At 37.2% G+C, this 23,008-nt stretch overlaps 1 protein-coding gene across 6 annotated transcripts in view; it reads left to right on the top strand.

The window, feature by feature from the left end:
- NOX4 (NADPH oxidase 4) overlaps positions 1 to 23,008 on the top strand; it is a 188,063-nt gene that overhangs the window by 8,903 nt on the left and 156,152 nt on the right. For 3 of the 6 annotated variants that reach the window (XM_077867381.1, XM_077867379.1, XM_077867378.1), the window contains exons 1-2: positions 3,507 to 3,661; positions 4,344 to 4,439. The exons of 1 other annotated variant lie outside the window; for it this stretch is intronic. In XM_077867381.1, coding sequence (XP_077723507.1) covers positions 3,605 to 3,661; positions 4,344 to 4,439 — 153 coding nt within the window. In that variant the 5' untranslated portion in view covers positions 3,507 to 3,604. Of the gene's footprint in view, positions 1 to 3,506; positions 3,662 to 4,343; positions 4,440 to 23,008 lie in introns of those variants that run through there. 2 more of the 6 variants (XM_077867382.1, XM_077867380.1) reach the window with 2 other exon arrangements.

The raw sequence follows: 23,008 nt of genomic DNA, 5'->3' as shown, positions 1-23,008 counted from the left end.
TGAAATGACCACCATTGTGGCTTAGCTAATACCTCCATCACCTCATGTAGTTATCCTTTTTGCTTTTTGTTTTTTTTTTTTTTTGTGTGTGTGTGTGGTGAGAACGTTTAAGATCTATTCTCTTTGACAGTCACAAGTATATATTACAATATTGCTAACTATAATCATTGTGCTGTGTATTCCATCTCCAGAACTCATTCATCATATAAGTGAAAGTTTGTACCCTTTAACTAACATCTACCCATCTCCCCCTCCCTCTCAGGTGAGTTTAATCTCTTTCAGTTTCAGATTCTCTACCTTAAAGTAGGGGCGCTGACTTTCACCAGAAGAGCTATAAAATGCATTAAGTGAGACTTTGTATATGAAGTACCAAGGACGATGGCTGACAAGTAGTAGGTATATAGTAAGAGCTTGGTCCATTATTTTTGTCTTTTTTTTCCCCTAGAGGTAGCTGAACTTAAAAACAACAACAACAACAAACTTTGACCATCAACAAAGTGAAAAGACAACTTATAGAGTAGGAACAAATATTTGCAAGCCATACATCAGATAAAGGGTTAATATAAAAAATATATAAAGAACTCATACAACTCAATAGCAAAAACTAAAAACAGGACCAAAACAAAAAACCCAAAAAATTAAAACATGGGCAAAGGACTTGAATAGATCTTTCTCCAAAGAAGATATATGAGAGACCAACAGGTATATGAAAAGATGCTCAACATCACTGGTCATTAGGGAAATGCAAATTAAAATCACAATGAAACATCGATCCCATGCCTATTAGAATGGCCATCAACAAAAGACAAGACAAGGCATGGATGTGGAGAAAAGGGAAACTTTGTGCACTGTTGGTGGGATTGTAAATGGGTATAGCAATTATGGAAAATGTATAGAGGAGTCTCAAAAAAAATTAGAGATAGGACTTTAAGTGTATGATCCATCAATTTCACTTTTGGAAATATGTCCAAAGAAAATGAAAATGAAAATGAAAATTAAAACACTGGGGATCCTGGGTGGCTCAGCGATTTAGCGCCGCCTTTGGCCCAGGTCATGATCCCAGGGTCCTGGGATCGAGTCCCACGTCGGGCTCCCTGCATGGAGCCTGCTTCTCCCTCTGCCTGTGTCTCTGCCTCTCTCTCTCTCTCTCTCTCTCTCATAAATAAATAAATAAAATCTTAAAAAAAATTAAAACACTAGCTGGAAAAAATATCTGCACCCCCATGCTCAGAGCAACATTATTTACACTAACCAAGACATGGATATAACCTAAGTGTGCATCGATGGATGAATGGACAAGAAGTTGTGGTGTATATCTATATACAATGGAATATTAGTCAGCCATAAAAAATGAGGGAATACTACCATTTGTGACAATGCGGATGGAACCTGAAGGTATTATGCTACATGAAATAAGTCAGACAAAGAAAGACAAATACTGTTATTACTTATAAGAGAAATAAAAATTCTCACAAAAACAAACAAACAAAAAACAACTCCCAGAAAAAGAGCACAGACTTATGGTTATCGGAGGTAGAGGATACTGGGGAGGGAGTATTGAAGGAAGGTGGTCAAAGGCACAAACTTCAGTGATAAGATAAATACTAGAGATATAGTACAATATGATGACCATAGCTAAAACTGCTCTATTATATATAGGAGTTAAGAGAATAAATCCTAAGAGTTCTCATCCCAATATTTTTTCCCCCTTTCTACTTTATCTATATAAGAAGATAGATGTTAGCTGATCCTGTTGTGGTAATCATTTCACAATACGTGTAAATCAAACCATCATATTGCGTGCCTTGAACTTATACGATGTGTGTCAACAAATTCTTTTTTTTTTTTTTTTTTGTCAACAAATTCTTAATAAAACTGGGGGTAAAAAGAGAACTAGATCAATTAGGTCAAGAAAAAAAAGTGTCTTTTATTTTACTCTTCATCCATTGCTTCGTTCCTGTCAAATCGTGGCAAAAACCAAACCATTTTGCTGGATCCTTTTTACCTCCCACCTATTGAACTCAGAGCTCTCAGATGGTTACTTAAAGGTGTAATTTGAGAGAAGTATCAGTGTGTCCCAGAATTTGACCTTTCCTAGCAGTGACCCTCCTTGGGTTCTCTGTGTGGTCTTTTTTTGTGTCCTCTAGGTATCTTACGGGCAATATGAAAAACAGGGTGTTATTTATAAGTAGTATCCTTTTTAACCCCGGAAAGATTTAAAGCAGTTTTCAGGGTTTGATCATGCATGAAACAGGAAAGTCCTTTATCTCAGAGAAATGACAGACTGCTAGAAAGTGGACTGCATGAAATGTACCCTACACCTGATGTGGATTAATTTAAGTTTTGAACTGAGGGTTACTGTCATTAATCATTTCATGAAATTAATTGCAGTAAGTACCTTGCTGTAGTAAGAGAAGATTTTATGACATTTTAGTTTCAATTACATGTTATGACACGTGTTGTAAAATGGAATTGTTTTTTTTTTTTGTTAAAAAAAAGCTTGAAAGCCACGAGATTAGGCTACCCTTTTCTGCCACTTGTTTGTTGTTAGAGTTTGGAGAATTCCTGACTTCATAAACTTTTGCTGCACACTTACTTTTTGCATCAGACATTCTTCTTTATGAATGATCCCCCCCCCCCCCTTTCCTAATACTGATAATTTCTGGTGTAGGATAGGTAGCCTGTGTCAATCCCAGGCTCTTCTCACCGTCCACCAGGCCTCTGGTGCAAGTTTGAGAGGATTCCCATTACTAAACAGACTCTGATGCTAGGTAATAAGACGCACATTTCTAAACAGAGGGAATCTGAGCTTCCCTATAAAGCCCCCTGAGAATTACGTCAGCCTTAACCATCATGCCGCTGGGCTCTTTTTAATGCAAGTTTTCTCCAATCGCTCTGCTGGAACACGTTGGGTGAGGGCAGGGGCCGCGGGGAGGCAGGTAGAGGGAAGCGGTAGGTAGGGGTGCGGGGAGGCGTCCGCTGGGGGAGGGATGAGGGGCCGAGGAGGCGCGGGAGAAGCGGACGCTCCTACACAAAAGGCTATTTCCGGCTCCGATTTCCTTACGGAGCCTCTGTTGAGTTGAACGTTTTGGGGGCAAACGACCGGTGCCCGAGAGCCAGGTGTGCGCGAGCGGACGCGGGCGCGGCGCGGGGGGCGGGGGGGGGGGAGGGGGTCCTGCTGCAGCCACGTCCCGCTCGGCCCCTGCGAGCCGCGCCCCCGCTCCCGGCCGCGACCTCGAGCCGCTCAGCCTCCGCGACCCGCTCGCCCGCAGACAAAGGGGCGCGCGCCGAGGGCGGACTCGCGGGCGGGGCGGGGCGGGGCGGGGCGGGGCGGGAGGCGGGGCGGGGCGGGCGGGGAGCGCGCTCGGAGCGCCGGGCGGGGGCCGCCGGGGCCGCGGCGCAGACCCCCGCGCGCGCCGCACACCCCGCCCGGCTGGCTCGGCGCCCGCCCCCGCGCTCGCACTCGGGCTTGGCCCCTCCGCCCCCTCCCCCGCCCCCCGCCCCTCCCCCGCCCCCCGCAGGCCGCACCACTGCAACCGCCGCCCCGGCCGCCGCCGCTCCTTGTCGTGCCGGCGGGCGGAGAGCGCAGCGCGGGGGCCGCGGCATGGCTGTGTCCTGGAGGAGCTGGCTGGCCAACGAAGGGGTTAAACACCTCTGCCTGGTAGGATGGCGGGCGAGGCTCTGCCTGCGTTTGTCTCTGTGCAGCCACCCTGATTCATTCTCTGAGCGTGCGCGGGCGGGAAGCTGGAAGCAGCTTTGCCTCGAAATCGGACATTCTCAAACTAACAAAATCTTTCGCTGCTCCTACCTGGAGACGATAACGATGCCTCCCCCCCCCCCCCCCCCCCCGCCCGCCCCATCCCCGCTCCAAACGCCTGGGAACTCTCCTGCACTGCCCTGGGAGAGCGGATGTGGAGGAAGGGAGAGGTGATCGCTTTTAGTGAACACAACTTTTTCTTAACCCTTTAAACATCCCTCCCCACCCCCCACCCCACCCCTTTGCTCTTTTTCCGAATTGCTTCTGTTTTGGTTTTGCGTTGTAACGACACGCGATGCCCGGACTCCTTCCTTAGTCTCATTATGCACTGCAGGGGACACCTGCAGATCCCTTAGGAGACCTCTTTGCCCCCCAGACGCTAGATCTCAGGTGCAGGGACTGAGTAAGGTCAGATTTGTTTTCCTCTGAGTGGCTTTTCAGCTTGCTGGTTAATTGAAAATGCTTTCTGCGAGTCCTAATCCAGCTTCCGCTGCAAGTACTGTGTCTAACGAATGTACTTGAGGTTTCCATTCATCAGATAATGTTTATTTTTAATTTTTGTTTTCTCTCTCTCTGTATGATTTAGTTTATCTGGCTCTCCCTGAATGTTTTGCTTTTCTGGAAAGCCTTCCTGCTGTATAACCAAGGGCCAGAGTATCACTACCTCCACCAGATGTTAGGGGTAAGTGGGACTTGAGTAACCTCTTAGAATGGGTTTAAGGTGGGCAGGCATTGCTACAAGGCTTGCTCAGTTCTTCCATTCGTTAAACTGTGTTCACTTCAGAAAGGTTTGCCATTCCCTAGTGGTCAGGTTTTCTTGTCTATCATTTACACTGGTCTGGGTTAACATGATTGACGCTTCTAAAGAACCAGAGATACTATCTGCCAAAGTCAAAGGGATGAACCTGCCAGACCAGGCCGGTGGTGCTGAGAGAAGTTGCTACATCTCGCCAGCTGCCAAGAGTCTTGAAGGATCTGCTTCAGGAGCAGGACCAGCCAATGACAGGCTGTTAGTTTTCACTGATCAAGACTTCAGCCTGCTCATAAGCTTATTCAGAGGATTTCTGCACTGTTTCCTTTAACTGACAGTCCTTGCAAAGTATGTGTCTAATGCAGTTATTCATTTCTAGGCATTTCTCAGCTTCTTACCCTAGGTTCCTGGTTGATCTAATAATTGGTTCCAGTGTTCTGATCTAATATGAGAATGATATTGTGCAGAACTTTGCTCCAGTTTATCTCGTGTTGATATTTTTTCTCTTCTCTATCTATTCCATGACATTTCTTTTTTTTTTTTTTTTTTATTCCATGACATTTCTGATCTCATTCTTTCCATTCCCTTCCTACTGGACTCTTTAACAAAAGACAGAGGCACTGAGGACATCTTACTTTGCATTAGGAGGTAGCATTTTCTAAGCAACAAGCAAAAAGTGTAAAACATTGAAAAATTTCAAGGCATCTGAAAAAGTAGATTTTGTCATTCGTTTTCATTGGGGAAGAGATCACATTCTGAGTAAGAAATGCATTATTCCGTGGATTTTCTTTTCCATGGTTTAATCATTATTTAAAATCATGATTCGTTCACATGAATTCAGCGGTACCAGCCCTCCATTTCCTACTTTACATTTACAGATCTTATTTATCTTTAAACCTCAGCTCTGAAAGTAGTGCTTGGCACATTGCTAAGACTGCAATAAGTTGAGGCTGAATTAATTAAACAATATTTTATTTTATACAATAAAGTACATTATTAGTCATACATTGATATTTTTAAAGTTTAACACCTATTTTTTAAAAACTTATTTTTTTAGAGCTGTTTAAGGTTCACAGTAAAATTGAGAGTAAGGTACAGAGATTTCCCCTACCCCCACATGTGCATAGCCTCCCCCATTACCAACATCTCCTAACAGTATAATGCATATGCTAAAATCGATGACTCTACGTTGACACATCATCACCTAACACAGGTATTTTTAACTAAAGGGTTGAAAAATGGTCTCAAAAATTAAACTCATTTTATTGGTAACTTTTTAAAAAAATATTATTTTAGAGAGAGAGAGAGAGAGAGAGAGCACTGCGGGGAGGGGGCAGAGGCAGAGGCAGAGAGAGAGAATCACAAGCATACTCTGTGCTGACTGCTAGTCTGGTGTTGGGCTCTATCCCATAACCCTGAGATCCTGGCCTGAGCTGGAATCAAGAGTCAGGTGCTCAACTGACCGAGCCACCCGGGTACTTCTCATTTTATTGGTAAATCTTAAATCCCAATATTTATTTCTCTTTTTTCATCCAACCAACCTTCCATTTAGTCGTCTAGCAAACTGTCGTGAAACCCATGCTTTTCAGATGGGCACGTAGAAAGTGAGCCCTTACCCCTACCTTCAGATTGCTTACAATCTAATGGAGAATTGTACAAGTAACTATTTATAATTTAATAAACAAGAGAAATTTTCTCTAATAAACATATGAAAGTCTTTGACCTGTCTTTTTAATTTTTTCTCCTAGAAAGTCCCCCTTAGGTGTGAATTAGTAAACACGAGATTTTTCAGTAGGAGATCTCTGACCTATTATGTAACTATCTGAATACTTTGGAGAAAACCCAAAAGAATTATGATAGTAAATTTTGCCATCAAAAATGGTAAATTTTGCCATCAATGGTAAATTTTGATCAGGAGATATTAGTATTAATATACAATCTAAGAATAGACTATTTGAAACCACAAATGAACTTTGAATTTCAGCTCTATGATATAAGCTAAAATAATAACTTACTTAAAATTATGTTAGAAACCAACAAGTTAATTTTTATGAACTTGGATGCTGTGTGATAACTTCAAATTTATTTTGGTGACAAGTCAGACATAATGAAGAGTATACACACACACATGCACATATATTACCCAACTAATGAAAAAAAATATGTTTTGCCTCTCTCTATCTCCATCTCGCATTAGTGGTTTTGTTTGAGTAATATGACAGCCTAGTAAGTTTCAATGGTGAGGCCTGGAGACCAGCTGGCACATAGTAAGGGCTCAATAAATATTCATCAGATGAATGAAGAAAAACAATGATAAAAGGACTAAATGGAAAACCATGAGTAAAAAGTGCAAGAAACAGAAGAGAGAGGTATTGTAAATTAGTTTTTATAGAAACATAAGAATGATCATAAGAATGAGTTGACCCTTAAGCCTTCCTGTTAGGAGTCAGCATTGTAGGAAAAGTCACTGTGGGGAAGTCTTGAGTTTTCTCCTTGCCATCCTGCTGAAAGATGAAAGATGATTTCCAGACACTACACTTTTCAGTAATTACTTATATGATGATTTTCTAGGCATTGATTTATCTAAATCATTTTGAAATTTTTTCAGCCTATATTGCTCTCCTTTGGGGTGAAAAAGGCTCTATCTATGGTTTTACTGTTTGCTTTGTGAAGGAGGACTTAATTTTATTTGTCATAGGCTTATCTTTCCTAATCTTTTGAGGACTATGGTATTACCTCATAAGAATTTGCAGGCATTTTCCAAATCACAAAGAATATAGAATATAACAATAGATATAATTAATTTTAAAATAAATATTGCTGGCTCCCATGTTTTACATGTTTAATAATGATGCTTCATTATTATTAACTTAATGTCTTACATAGAGCATCTTAGAGCCTACCAAATACTCAAGAGAACAAGGTCTTGCTCTGATGAGTTTTAGGAAGCCTGAAAAGGACTTAATAAGTATTCTGATATTACAAGTCTCTCTCTCTCTCTTCTTTTATTAAAGATTTTAAAATTTATTTTAGAGAGAAGGAGAGAAAGAGAGCATGAGCAAGAGGGATAGAAGGAGAGGGAGAGAATTTCAAGCAGACTCTGCGCTCAGCCCAGAGCCATCTCGTGACCCTGAGATCCTGACCTGTGCCAAAACCAAGGGGCAGATGCTAAATCGACTGCACTCCCTAGGTGCCCCTATAAGTCTCTTTAAGGTGAATTTTAGTTTCAAAAAAATCATGATGGTATTCTCAGAAATGAATTTACTACCACATTAAAACACAAATGGAAGCAGTACCTCCAGTTGTTGAATATTTTGATGATAATGTTGAGTATAAAGGTTGCTGTTATTCATCTTTAAAAGGAAGGTAATAACAGAGTCGTGGGAGTATTAGAGGAAGAAAGGGTCCAGAGATTATAGCCCATTTACAAGAAGGCATAAACACTGAGAAGCAGTTAATTCTTAGTAGTTTGAAATCTCTGCTTTCTACTTTCAACTGTTTATTCCTGTGATGTGCCAGAAACTTTACAAATATTTTATTTGAGCTAGGAAACCATTCTTCCCATTTTACACATGGGGAAGGGTAGGCTGAGGAAGCTGATGACTTGTTCAGAGTCAGAACTAGGGTGTGATTGCAGTCCTGTCTGGCCTCTCTGCTTTTTCCTCATGCTACACAGATTTTTCTAAACCACTTCACCGGCCCATCTCTGATACTCAAGCCACTGGTTACTCATCATCAATGCTGCCCAACAGAAATGTAATAGGAGTCATGCAATTCAAATTTTTTCTGTAGCACATTAAAAAAAGTAAAAGCCAGTGACATTAAATTTAATAATATATTTTATTTAAAATAGTATATCTAAAATATTGTAATAGATTGAAGCACTCAATACATAGTCAATATTTTTAAAAATAGTAATGAGATAGTCTATGCTGTTGCCTATTCTTTGAAATACAGTATATATTTTACACTTGTGCACATCACAATTCAGTCATGAGATTTTCATCTGAAATACTTATGTTTGGCTTTATAAAATTTTATAAATAAAAAAATGAATTCACATACCTAAGCTGTTCTAAACATATTTAAAATTTTTCTAATAACACTAAGGACTATCAGTTTTAAGAGTAAATTAAAAAAAAAAACCTAATAAACCTAAAAATTCAATTTCTTGGTGGGCCTAGGCACATTTCAAATGCATAATACCTGTGTGCAACTAGTGGCTACCCGTTTTGGACAGTATAAATGTAGACGGTGGGGGAAGATATTTCCACTTCCATGGTCATATGCACTTATCATTTTGTTTTAAGCAAACAACTGGCCAACCAGCCCAATTAAAAGACATCAGGATATGGGCAGTCCTTTTCCTCTCCCTCTCCAAAACAGGAGTTGATATTGGATGGGAAGTCTTGGGCTCTAGTTATTGGTGTGTAACCCTAAAAAATACCTTTGACTTCTCCCTAATCGTCTGAGCTTTTTGGTGGTGGGAACCTTTGAGAATGAAGGTGAAATTATTTGATTTTCAGAACTAGTGGATCCATTTTTTATTTATATTTATTTATATTTATAGGATGCTAGTTGATTGTTCTCAGACCAGAATTAATGATTTAAAAAATTGCATAAGAATTGACAGGGAAAAGGAGATCTCCACTGATGGAAGATAAAACAATGTTGAGGTTAGTATGTCTTAGTAGGAGTTTTCTCATCATGACTGTTCTTTGCCAGACTGGTCTGATCCAGACCTGGAGGCAGCATGGTCACGGCTGGTTTATGCCTGAGTTAATGTGCTAATCAGACTGTGCACTTCCTAGGAGATGTTTAATTATGACATGCTGTGAGTTTTGGAATCTTAAAATTAAGCTAAGAATAATAAAAAAGTCTTTTGAGGGAAGCCAACACACACACACACACACACACACACACACACACAAGCAAACCAAACAATTACCCCCTCCACCTCATAACAACCTTTTAAATAAGGGAGTATTTTGATTTTTTAAAGATGAAATCTATTTTTGATTTATTTATTTTCAAGGAACGGACAATGTAGTTGTTGCTCTTTACTAGAAAGTCCTAATGTGTTGTGACCGACCTTGAGAAATTTAGTTTCCTAGATTTTTTTGAAATGTTGGAGCAATTTAACACAAAATATTATCCATGGAAACCCCCATACTGAAGTTCATCTGTTTCTGAGTTTGTATTTCTGACATTTTAATAATTAACAGATATAATTTAATTGATAAGAACATCTTAATTTAAGAAGAGAGTGTGTTTTATGGTAACAGATTCAATGTGTCTTGGTTTTTTTATTTTTTTTTCCTCCCAAAACTAACATTTATATATGGACCATTCAGTTTCAACCTATTTATTTTCATGGTGCCATGTTAAGAAATTTATTTATTTATTTTTGTCTCACAATTATTTCATTTTTTAAAAGGTTTTATTTTTAAGTAATCTCTACACCCAACAGCTGGAATTTACAACCCTGAGATCCAGAGTCATATGTTCTACCAACTGAGCCCACCAAACGCCCCTCACAATTATTATTTTAGAGTGACCCCATGGTCATGAAAATCTTTTTTTTTTCTTTTTAAAACCCTTTTTTTGAGATATCTATGTTAATTGGAAGAAAGCTGTGAGAATTGACATATTTTCGAGTCTCACAGCGATGATCTTTCTTTGGTTAATCATCCTTTCAGTGATTAAGAAACATTAACTAATTCACCCTCTCAAAAGTCCTAGAAGTTATATCATAATTAACAATTTTCAGGGACAGAAATCTGATGTCATGTGAATTTGTTAAGGTCAGTGATTAGAGTGTCTGTACAAATGGACCTAGGATTTTAAGTCAGTATTGGTTTCATAGCTGGCCCAGGCAGTTTTATTTCTGCTGAGAAGGAATATATACCATCTATCAGCTTCAGGAAAGGCTTGATCATTAATTCTTTCCACTTATTGTATAAAGTGTTAAGAGTTACTACCTAGATTTGCCCAGATATGCATTGTGGTTTCAAAACAGGGCATATTTTTAACTGAATGGTGTTTTTGTTTTTTTGTTTATTTTTATTCTTAACATTCTGCTATTTGAAAATACTTTACTTACTGTTTACTGCCAGGTGAAATGACTTATATTACTGTGACACAATCATTATACTCTTAATCTGTTTATAGTAGAGAGAGACTCAGAATTTTAGAGTTGGAAGTAAGCTTTGGTATCTTTACTTAGACTTCTTCCTCATTTTCTCAAACAGAAAAATGAGATTGAAATGATTTGCTCACCATTACCTACTGAATGAGTGGCTTGGTAACTATTCTAGTCCATCGATCCTCAGTCCAGTAGTCTGTTATGATGAACAACTGTGTGTACATATGTATAAACAAATTAAACCCTACACTGTATAGATTGCTAGCTTTCCATCTTATGTGAAATTATATTTAAAGGTGTTTAGCAATTTTTAAGAAGTTAAGGAAAATTATTGATTTTGCCCTCAATATTTAACTGAATCCTTACTGTATACAGTAGAATGACAACTGTATAATTCTCTTTTATCAATACCAAACAAAACTGTATAGAATTGGAGGGTGGAATTAATTTCAGAGATTTTTCAGATCTACCTTCTTCATTTTGTTACTAGTATTAGTAACATCAATAGTAGGTTACATTCATTGAGGACTGTCTAGTGACCAGGCATTAGTCTAAGAGCTTTGTTTGGACTAATATATTTAATCTTTCCATCCATCCTTTGGAAAAAAAAAATATATATATATATATATATATATACACATACGTATGTGTATATGTGGAATATATATGGAATATATATATACGTATATGTATATGTGGAATATATATGGAATATATACACACATATATATATGTTTTAAGATTTTTTGTTTATTTAATAAGAGAGAGAGAGAGAGAGCATGAGTGGTATAGGGGATGGGGTCAGAGGGAAAGGGAGAAGCAGACTCCCCACTGAGCAGGGAGCCCATTGCAGGACTCGATCCCAGGACCCCAGGATCATGACCTGAAGCAAAGACAGATGTTTAACCGACTGAGTTCCCCAGGTGCCCCTGGAGTATATACTTTTAATTTTTAGCTGAGGAAATGAATTAGGGAAGTTCTGTAACTTGTTATTGAGTGACAGAAGTGGGGCTCCAGCCCAAACATCCTGATTCCAGAACTTGTATTGCTAACCATTGTGCTCCTTTGCCTCTATGTGACATTAAACTAGGCCTAACTATATGGAATTGCCATTTTGATAGATAAAAATGATCAAATATCAGCCATTTCCTATAGTTCAACCTGATAACAACTGTTACCATTTACTAATCACATAGCATGTGCCAGATATATTCTTTGCTCTTTCTTTTTATAATCTCATTTATTTCTTATATTTAAATTATCCTTGTGGATAACAACCCTGGAAGATAGGAGGTATCACTTTTTAGGGAATTGAGAAACTGAGATTCTGGGTGGTTAGGTAGCTTTCCTTAAGTCATCCAGCTAACACCTGAAGAAGCCCTATTTGAACCCATATTTGTCTCATACTGAAGGCCATGTTCTCAGTCATTGTGTTGCACCAGGGAGGTTCTGAGAGAGATGGGGTTAGAACCTGAAATTTCCTACACTTGCCTGAGGTTCTTATGCATCCCACCACAGTGGCTTTGCATCGGGCTGTCTATATGTATGTGTGTTTTTTTGTTTGTTTGTTTGTTTTTTGTGTATGTGTTTTTGTATCACTAAGTACTCGATCAGAAATGAAGATAAGAATATTGTTTATCGATTGTTCTTAGACCCAAGGCAGACTCATATACCTCATCCTCACTGATGTCTCCTGTGTTCATTTGTTCAGGCTTCTGTCACTATGTACCCCAGACTGGGTGGTCTAAACAACAGAAATGTGTTTCCTCACAATTTTGGAGGCCACATGATTTGTGCTGTCTCCTGGGGAATGCCCCACCTGAGGAGAAGGCCTGTAGAAGGACTGACTGTTATATAGGGACTTTATGGATTGATTTAGTTCATTTAGCTCATTTGGTAGATGAACTTAGTAGAGCTAAATGTCTTCTTTATCCACTCAGTCTTCTAATCTTGTTAATTTTTCTAGTTTATCATGTTAAGCATTGTGGTGATCCTAGAATTGATTTTAAAAGTGCCTCTGGAGGGGAAAACCAAATAAACAATCAAACAACAATCAAACAAAGATCATGGACCTTGGAATTCTATGGATATGAGTTTAAATCCTAGGTCAGGCATTTATCTCCCTTTATGATTTTGATTTTGGTAAATTACTCCCCTGAGCATAAGTTTAACTCATCTGTGAAGTTGGGCTTAACTTTTCCCCTTATTTGTGAACATTGCATGAGAACATGTGGGTGAAATGTGTAGCACTTGGTGCATAGGTACTCAGCAAATAAGAGTTATTACTGTAATGAAATAATATTAGTTAGCATTAATAGTATTAATAGCACTGAATAGTAATATTAGAAATTATTTGTTGATAAATAAAATTAATAAAAGGAATTCAGAAGTATATAAAGATGAAAGGAACCTGCTGAGCATTTAGCAGATGGCATTAGGACAGGGAGGCCTATCCTTTCCTTTGGTTGACCTCTGGCTGCCTCTTTGATCCTGCTGAACAAAACAAATATCTGTTGCTATTTGTAATTGATCCAAATTTGTAGCAACGTGGTTACCATGGCTGTGTGGAATTTCAGCTTGAAGTAAAAAGCATTTCATTCAAAAAAGCACTTGTTAATTTTCATTGAAACTTGGAGTCTTCAACAGGTAGATGGGCGAAATAATACCTATCTCACAAGGATGTTGTGAACCTTAAAGTTAAAAGAAATGATAATACTGAGAGCCAACATTCAGTGAAATGTTTTCATTGACACACATTGTATTAAGTTCTTTATACATTCTATAAAGAGTAAGTCTTAACTAGCCCACAGGGTAGGTTCTACTACATAAGAGGAAGCTAACACCCAGAAATTATAAATAACCTGCTTATGGAGTAAAGTGTTCCCTCAAATGCTAATTTTCCTCTTTCCTTCCCTCCTGTCTCCTTCATAGCCACAGACAGTCCTGTACCCCCAATGAAACATGATGAAACTGTTCTTATTTCAGATTGTTTTATTGAGGATTAGGTGATATAAAAGATAAGGAAGTACTTTGAAGAATTGAGAACATCATGGATGTGAAAAATGGTTATCATTTACTGTTGCTATGTTCAGTCATTCTTCCCAGCCTTTAAGGCTCCAGCCACTGCACCATGACAGAGCTCCTCTAGGAGCTGTCATAAAGGACAGTCAGGGAGAAAGGAATGAAGGAAGGTTTTGTCTTCATGACCAGAAATGTGGCAGACACACTTTAACCTCCAATATGTATTACATTTACAGTATTGACTCTTGAAATGGAATCTTGAAAGTCTGTGACATGTCGTAATTATTAATTGTGCTAAGGCATGAACTAAGATTGAGACCTTAGTGTAAGAGCAGATTACTTGGGTGGGAGTGAGTCTCATTTCTTAGTATCTGTATTTTAATACAACTTTGTGATGTGAAAAGTAGCTATTTTAGAATTTTGGCAATGGGACTGAAGAAAAAATAGATTAAGGAGAAGATGGACTTTGCAAGATCAATAGAGTGTTTACGTATTTAGAACTTGAAAACTTGAATTTGACAATGACTCTTATCTATGGATAAATGAATTGAACACAAGTTCTATGAGGAACTGGCTTTAAATTGCATGACTTAATGGTTTCCATGAATTTGTTAATTGTTAAAGGTCTTCAGACAATAAGACTATCAAAAGTCTTAAATAGTTTAAGGCAAGATTGATTTTTTTTAAAAGTGAACACTTATATACTAAGATAAATCTAAGAAATGATTTATGATGAATGCCTTTCTGACTATATTCCTTTTTCCGATAGTAGGATTATCAAAAGGTTGATTTCAAAGTGCCAGTAATTGCGTTTCATATGATCTTAGAAAGCTTAGATGCATTGGAAGAATTTGAAGTGGTAGGATCCAAACAAATTTCTTTTTTCCCCATTCTATACTTTGGATTCTCTTTGCTAACTTCCTCAGCAAATTCTCTTCTTATGTGCCTTCTAATTATCTGCATAGCTCACTGTCACCCTACCTTGAATTGATTTCCAGAATGCTTTAACAACTCTTACTGATTTCCTTTGGCCAAGTTGCTTCTGAGAAGTTAGTTTGGGCCTCTGAGCTTTGTTAATTCTCTCGGTTTGAAAACCATGCATCTAAAAGCACATTTGTAAAGTGCTTTGAGACATGCAAACAAAGGTAAAAAATATGTTTTTTCTTTATTTTCCCTCCCATAGCTCAGAATATCTAAAGGGAAAACTAAGCAAATATCATCAGTGGCCTATATTAATGGGTTCCAGTTGGAAAAAAATGACTCATATTAAGCCACAAGAATGCAGAGCTTCAATATGAATGTTCTTCCACTTGAGAAATGGCATTTGATGTTGGGCATTGTCTGTATTACATTTGTTACCTCCCGTGGAATTTTCTGTAGAATTGGGGCTTGGCGTGGACTATGCAGAACCCATCGCCGAAGTATTTATTTTGATCTTGTACATTTTGTAAAATGTAAGAGAGGGGAAGAATGACTCAAGTGAACATCTTAGAAGAGTTTACAGTCATAATGGATCTAGAAAGTTTACTTAGTTTTGGTTTGTCCAAAGAAAACTTCTACGGACTTTAAAGCTTGGACATGTTATTCTTAAAGATGAAATCATATTTTGTTCAACCTACAGATTTTAGACACATAAAATTTGTTCAAGTCTTATATGACATGCGTAATTGTTAAAACTAAGTGTTTTCACTTTTTTCTAAGCATGGAGTGACTATTACTTTAAATTTCAAATATAGGGGCACCTAGGTGGCTCAGTGGTTACACGTCTGCCTTTGACTCAGGTCCTCATCCTGGGGTCCTGGGATTGAGTCCTGCACTGGGCTCCCTGTGGGGAGCCTGCTTCTGCTTCTGCCTATGTCTCTGCCTCTCTCTCTCTCTCCTTCTCTCATGAATAAATAAATCTTTTAAAAAAATACGTTTCAAATATAGTAATACCTGTGAACATTCCAAAGTTCAGTGGAAACAATTTAATGTAATGAACAATGTAATTTATGAACATGGATTTTGTGGACAAACTTACTAAAGTGAAAATTGGGGACTCTACCTTCTAAGAAATATATTTTTAAGTAATTTATTGAAATCTTCAAGCCTTAAGTTTCCTCAATTATAAATGGGGAATTATATTATGAAATCAAACTCCATAAAAATTCCAGTATTAAAATATTCTGATTTAAAAAAATGATAGCTTTGCATAGTCTAACCTAATATTTCTTATAGCATTTTGTTTTATTTTGAGGAGAGGATTGAGTAAGATGAGGAAGAAATGAGCGTGAGACCTTCAAAAAGTATGACTTCCTTTCTTGCTAATGGCAAGTTGTAGTAGACAATGCTAGCTAGAGTCCTTTCTTTCAGGTGACATTTCTGAAGTTAGGAATCTATTTGTAAACGGCTGCTAATGACAACATTTCCAACAACTACGAGAGATTAACTCCTAATGTCATACAGTGTATACATACTGAATTATTTAAATAGCTATTTTGTAAGTGGCAGTAATGTTTTCTTAATTATAATTTCAAAACTATTGAAGCTCATAATTAATTGCTTTTTAACTGGTAATGGTTTTCAAATTTTATCTCCAATTTTTTGGGCCTTTTTAAAGCTTTCTGTCAAACCAGCCACAGATTGAGGTACACATGAAGAGAACGACTTTTAAAGGACATTAGCAGTGAATGCTCTCTGTAAAAACAAAAGATTTAAAAAGCTATGTTTGAATGTCAGGTATAGAGTGTTTAAACATGTTACCTTCGTTCATAACACACTGTCTTCGTGGGTCTTTTGCTTTCTTCATCATTCATTAACTTATTCATTGTTTAATCACTCTTCATTCTCCCAATTCTCCAGTTCCTTTTTCCTCCTGACAGTAGCAACCTTTTTAACATGCTGACGTGTATCCTTCTATTGATAGTTTATGTGCATTTTTCTTTGAATTCACCAAAATAGATTATGCATAGACTCATTCTGTTTCTTGCTTTTTTCCATCTGGTATTATGTTTTCAAAGTCTATCCTGTGACTGTGTAGTTCTTCGGGGTTTTACAGTATTCCCTAGTTTGCATCTGCCGGATTTTACTTATCTATCCATTGTCCCGGAAATGGACCCTTAAACTTTTATCTAATTTGCTACTACTTTGGATAACATCATGATGAACATAAAGCATTCTTGTAGAGTGTTAATATTATACAGTAGTTTCCTGGTTTTATGATTTAGAGCCTCTGCCCAATCACTGGGGGACAACTAATCAGTTCATATTGTAACCAAATTACATATTTTGGTAGGATGTTTCTATCTAGTTATAATGGTTTTTAGTGAAATTAAGATGAAGTTAGAGATGATATCAGGCATGGAACAATTCTAAAAATTCAGTTGTATTAACTGGTTTTCGGTGAGACTTCTCAAGGTTATTGGATAACTAAAGGGAAGAATGCAGCAAGTATTCTAAGTATTATTTGAATTCAGTATTTCCATGGCTTTTTTCTTATGTATTGTACATAGTATTAACCATTTAAACAAAGAACAGTCATATAAATGGTTACAGTAAAAACAACAATAATAACACATCTAACATCAGGCTTAGAAATATAGGAATTGGGGGCACCTGGGTGGTGCAGCCGGGTAAGTGTCGATTCTTGGTTTCTGTTCAGGTCGTGATATCAGAGTCATGAGATCAAGCCCTGCGTTGGGTTCCCTGCTCTGTGCAATGTCTGCTAAAGTTTCTCTCTCCATCTCCCTTTGTCCTCCTCCACCACGCGTGCATGCTCCCTCTTTCCCTCTCTCTAAAATAAATAAATAAACCTTAAAAAAAAGAAATATAGGAAATGGAATAAATATAAAACATTAAAAGGGTCAGTGAGTAGAGTGGAGTGGATTATAGAAAAGATAAAGAAGCATCACAGCAAGGAATCACCCTAACTTTATGAGCCACAAAGTATAATAGTTGTATGGACCCAGAGACCAAGCAAGGTGAGGAAGGCTGTGGGATGGAGTGTGACCGGAGGGTTATTTTTGTTTTGTTTTATTTTTTATTTTTGTACATGGTAGCGTATGAGCACTTTCTTTATCAATATTTTAATATATATAGAAATACTTTATTTTCTCCCAGGAACTGTTTGGTAAATATCTTAAAAGCACATATGTTAACAAAACTGGAAGAAATGTGTTATGGTATCTGTCACAAGGGACCCATGGTTTGGACGATATTTAAGGTTTGGGCAGCACGTAAGGTGTAGTAGTGTCAAATAATCGGTAACTGTCTTTCATGCCCTCCCATTACCCTGGTAGTTGTTCTGTACATTACCTGGAACCCCTTCTTCCTTGCCAGCTATAATGTCACTCATTATAATTTGCCCTCTTTCCTGTTCCTGTCCTGTTCTGTCCTTCCCGTCCTGTTCTATTCTGCGCTGTCCTATCCGGGTCTCTGTGCTGTCCTTTCCTGTCCTATTCTGTATTGTCCTGTCCTTTCCTATCCTGTCCTAGTCTCTCCCATCCTGCCCTGTCATGTCCCACCCTGTCCTGTTCTGTCCTTCCCATCCTGGTCTATTCTGTGCCATCCTGTACTGGTCCCCATGCTGTCCCACCCTGTCTCGTCCTGTCCTGTCCTATATTCTGTGTTGTCCTGTCCTTTCCTATCCTGTCCTAGTCTCTCCCATTCTGCACTGTCCTGTCCCACCCTGTCCTGTTCTGTCCTATTCTGTCCTTTACTGTCTTGTCCTGTCCTATCTTATCCTGTCCTATTGATCCTGAACTTTAAGTAAATATCTTCTTATTTAATCAAAGGCTGTAAAAAAAAAAAAAAAAGAGGCCAGTAGCTTAATGTCCTTCTTCTGGCATCCATCACTGTAAGCCATGAAAAATTTGCAAGATAATTTTTTGTCATGCATTTTTCAGTGTGAAGTAAATATAGCATACAATTAAGGGAAAAAATGGAAAATGTACAAAAGTTGAAATAAAAGGAAAATTGCCCTTCACATTATCACCATTTAAAGGGAATATTACTCCTCAAATTGTATTTTTAAGATTTTTTTCCACTCCATTTTCTTTAGAAAACAATCTTTCTTGTGACTTTCAAATTTATTACATCTTTTTCATATTTATTATAGAAAATGAGAGGAGATGCAAAAAAAAAAAATCATTTGTATCTTGGGACCCACTGGACATAACCACTGTTAACATTTTGGTGTATTTCTTAAATACAGGTTTTTTCTTTTTTAAAAAAAAAAGATCATTCAGAATAGATATTCTCTATTTAACACACAGCATTAAATATCATATTAGGTTTATTTCTATTATCACAAATTGTTAACCATGCATTATTAAACATACTTATTTAACACACCTATCTCAAACACTTCTAAAATTTTGGAAATCCGGTTGGCTTTTGTTAACCCAGAAAATGCAGTGAAAAAATGATTGTGTAGAATATTCCCTCTATTTTTATAATTATGTCTTTTGGATATGTTATTAGAATTTCAAAGTATATTAACTCAGTTTTGTTTATTGTGAATTTGTGTTGTGATCTATCAATTTAATTAAGTTCTTGGTTCTTAATTGTTAAGATACATTACATTTTAAAAGAAATACATGCTTCCATACATTGAATACTGTGTTCACAATGAAAAAATTAGAAACTTCCCTTTAATCCTATGTAATCTATGTTATATACAGATACACACTTTGCACCTGCATATTATTAATTCGTTTCCATTATACAAATTTAACTTATTTTCAATGGCTAAGTAAATCCCATAATGTGTAGATAATTTGTTTTACATTTCTCTACTGTTACCATTTTAGTTCTATTCTTTGTTTTTATATCACATGCCATACTGCAGTGAGTATCCTTGTAGAAATTTATATGTACACTTAGACAAGTATTTCTGTATGCTACTTTATTTTTTTAAGAAATTCCAAAGTGAGATATTTTGGGGCAATCAAGTGTTATTTTTTTTTGGAGAAAAGATTATTTCTGATTTATATTTCCTCTCTTATACCATTTATCCTCTTACATTTGATGTAATGTATTATTCTACCAGGAGATGAACTAGTGTGGGCCTCTGTGTGTTGACCAATTAAACTCTGAAGAATTTCCTAGAAGAGTCTAATGTTTAAATATGTATACATCAGGAAGTTTAGGTAAATAGTCTGTACGAAGTAATCCATTTATTCAGTCCATTTTACTAAATACCTACTCTCTCAGCCATTTTGGTCATTTTGATACACCCAGAGTTCGTTTTCTTAGAATTAATATCTTCTTGGAAACAGTTTTTTTTTTTTTTTTTTTCTGCAAAGAAATACTAGAAGAAATTCAGCTGGATTCAGGGTTGAAAATCATGTTTAAAAGACATGCTGAATTAGCTAAGATTGCTAATATTTTGAGGACAAAGAATTTAAAGACAGTTTTATAGATTCAGTTAAGAAGAGTTATTAACAAATAGGACTGAATTCAGGAGGAGTAAAATAGGTATGTTTAAGAAGGGTATACTAGACAGTCATGAAAGAAAAATCTTAATATTGAATATTCTGTATTATATGAATTTTAATATAGGCTATTATGGATAGTCTGATTAAGATTCTAACCAAGTAAGGGGGTACCATTGCTATAACTATTGTTTTCTTTCAAAAATTATTCCATGTGTTCAGGCCACTAGTAGATCTGTTTTGGCTTTTAAGTTTTAGGGAGGAATGTTGAGAAATTAAAAATGGTTTAAAGATGAGGAAGAATGATGCAAGGTTTTGGAATGATTGTTCCTGATGAAGAGTAGCTGAGACATGACTAAATAAATATTCAGTAATTGTGATCAGATGTGCTGGACCTGTGACGGAAGAGAAACAGGGCCTGTCTCAGCTTTCTAGCCAACCATGCTCTGCAGAATACATATCCTTGGTGCCTTTCCCTGTGCATGGCTAGTTTCTGTAGGAGGAGGAACTGTAACAATGACTTAAAAGCAAAAGCACTGCAATTCTTGAGACCCCCATTCTTGTGCTATAGCTAGGAGTAGATGAAAAGAGCACGAATATCTGCAGGAATGTTAGAGGGGAATTAAAAAAAAACCCATTTTGTCAGCTAAAGAGGTCAAGCCATTTTCATTTGATGTGTTTTTACCTTTTAGAACAGTTCCCTGAGAGAAAATGGAGCAAGATTTTACTATTGTTAAGTTCTCCAATTCTAGATTTTGGAGACAATGACCTTGGTAGAGGTCACAGATATTAACTGTGATAAAAATGCCATACCTTTTAATCTGGTGACCTGGTCAGTAGATAGCATTGCCTGTAGAAACTCACAAATGTGTTCAATGAAATTCTGGATCCCACTTATGTTGAACTTTGACTTTTGCAGACTGACTCATAGTCTAGAAGTGAATCCCTTCTCTCTGTGCTCTTCTGGTACAGGAAAGACAAGGTAGCAAAATCTGGACAGAAATAACCATGTTACAATCTTGCTTTCTTTTTCTCTAAGAGCTACATTTCTTTCTTTCCGACTTGTAGGAAAGACTACATTCCTATTGAAAATGGAAGAAAGTTTACTTCTTAGAAAGGGTAAAATGATGGATGATGACGTATAAAAGGAAAGATTTGAGTTAAGTAAAAGGCAATCTGGATATGAAATCTGGATGGATTCTATTCTCTCAGTGGTCCCTTTAATTATATGGAAACAAAATTCCCTCTCCCCTCTTTCTTTCAAATTGATAGCGTATTTAGAGACAGTGTTAAAAAAATAAAAAGAGGTTTATAGATTGGAAGAGAGGTCAATTTGAGTCAAAACTTACATCATAGTTAAAAGTCTCCAGGGCAGTTAGTTGACAGAAACCAGCTAGGATCATTTGGCAAGAGTTACATACCAGTTCATAATGGAATGAAGAGACATTCATGAGCTTTTGGACGTACCCCAAGACCACTGAATTGGTAGCTTATTTTGGAATTTTTTAAAGAAATAATTACTCCAGTTATTATTAAGTGCTTTCTGATAGCTCATGGCATGTTATTCATTATTGTTTTCATATGACACCTTATCAAAATAGTTAGGTAATCAACTTTTTGAAGCAACTTTTCATTGAAATGTCAATTTTTTAAAAATCATTAAGTGCAATCTTGCCTGTATGAAATGACTATCATATTCTAAGTTCATATCCCTATATAAAATATTAATGGTACACACTGAAATTTAAGTTAGGACCATGAGTTTGGTTTATAGGTATAGGAAAAATAAATTGTTCTGATTTTCTGCCATGGACCCTTTTGGTTATTATGAAGACAATTGAAAGTGCTTGCCATTGCTTTGGAAAATTGTATAGACTACTCTATGGGGTTGTCTCTTTTTGCATGTATTTGTCTCACGTCTACTTTTCTTTCGCTTTCAGTGCTAAAAGTATGTTTTTCACAAGGAGCATTTTTTTTTTCAAAAATAATTTCCATTATTAATGAGATACACTTTTGAGGTCCCCAACAATAAGAAGCAGTTTGGGCATTGCCACTTAATAGTGCTGCTACCTACTAGCTTTTGGGGGGAAACAAGGAGATGAAAAGGTAAAATATTACAATAAAATGTGTAAAGTACTATAAAGGTAATACAGAGGATGGGAGAGGTGGCATGACATCATGAATAGAAGGAATGGCACCACTGTGAGCTATGGATAGGGAATGGGGATATGTAGTAAAGACGTGGAAGAGCTAATCTGGGTAATGGATCAGAACCTGCATTAAATATAAAAGGATGGCTAAATTGGCCCTATGGCATCATCAATTTGGCTTATTTACAGGCTTTCAATATAAGTTGGTACAAAAAGAGGGTTGGACTAGATGCCCTTATACTATCTCATCAAAGAGGTACGGCAGCCCTGAAGATTTTCTTCAGATTGAGTGTTGTGCAATTCCATAGAGTAAATCCTAGTTTCAAGAACTGTGGAAGTTGGGGAAGTGGAGGCAGAGTTGCTATTCTTGGGCAGTATGGTGTGATGTAAAGAGCAGGTCTGTGTTCTAACCCTAGAGATAAGCTAGATTTCTTGGGTGATCACTTTTGGTCTTGATTCTTTTTTTCTTAATTGCCAAAATAAGGACATTGAAGGATCATCTCATAGGCTCATTCATTCATCCACCATATATTTATTGAACACCCACTAATTGCTTAGAACTTTCCTTGAAATCTTTAGATACAGTCAAGTGAAATAAGGCTCAGCTTCCATAGCAGCAACTAGAATCATTTATTCTTCAGAGCTGGGTTGGATAGACAAGCTAGGAAAAAGTTAGTTGCAGGAAGGCATGCCTTACGAACATTTACATTCTTAAACCAGAGCAGGTTGTGGATGGCCAGAGACCAAGATTGTAATAGCTTCTGCTGACTT

The sequence above is a fragment of the Canis aureus genome, chromosome 23 (assembly GCF_053574225.1).
Source record: "Canis aureus isolate CA01 chromosome 23, VMU_Caureus_v.1.0, whole genome shotgun sequence".
NCBI classification, from domain to species: domain Eukaryota; kingdom Metazoa; phylum Chordata; class Mammalia; order Carnivora; family Canidae; genus Canis; species Canis aureus.
The sequence above is the reverse complement of the archived record's forward strand: the minus strand, read 5'-3'. Positions and strand labels throughout refer to the sequence as shown.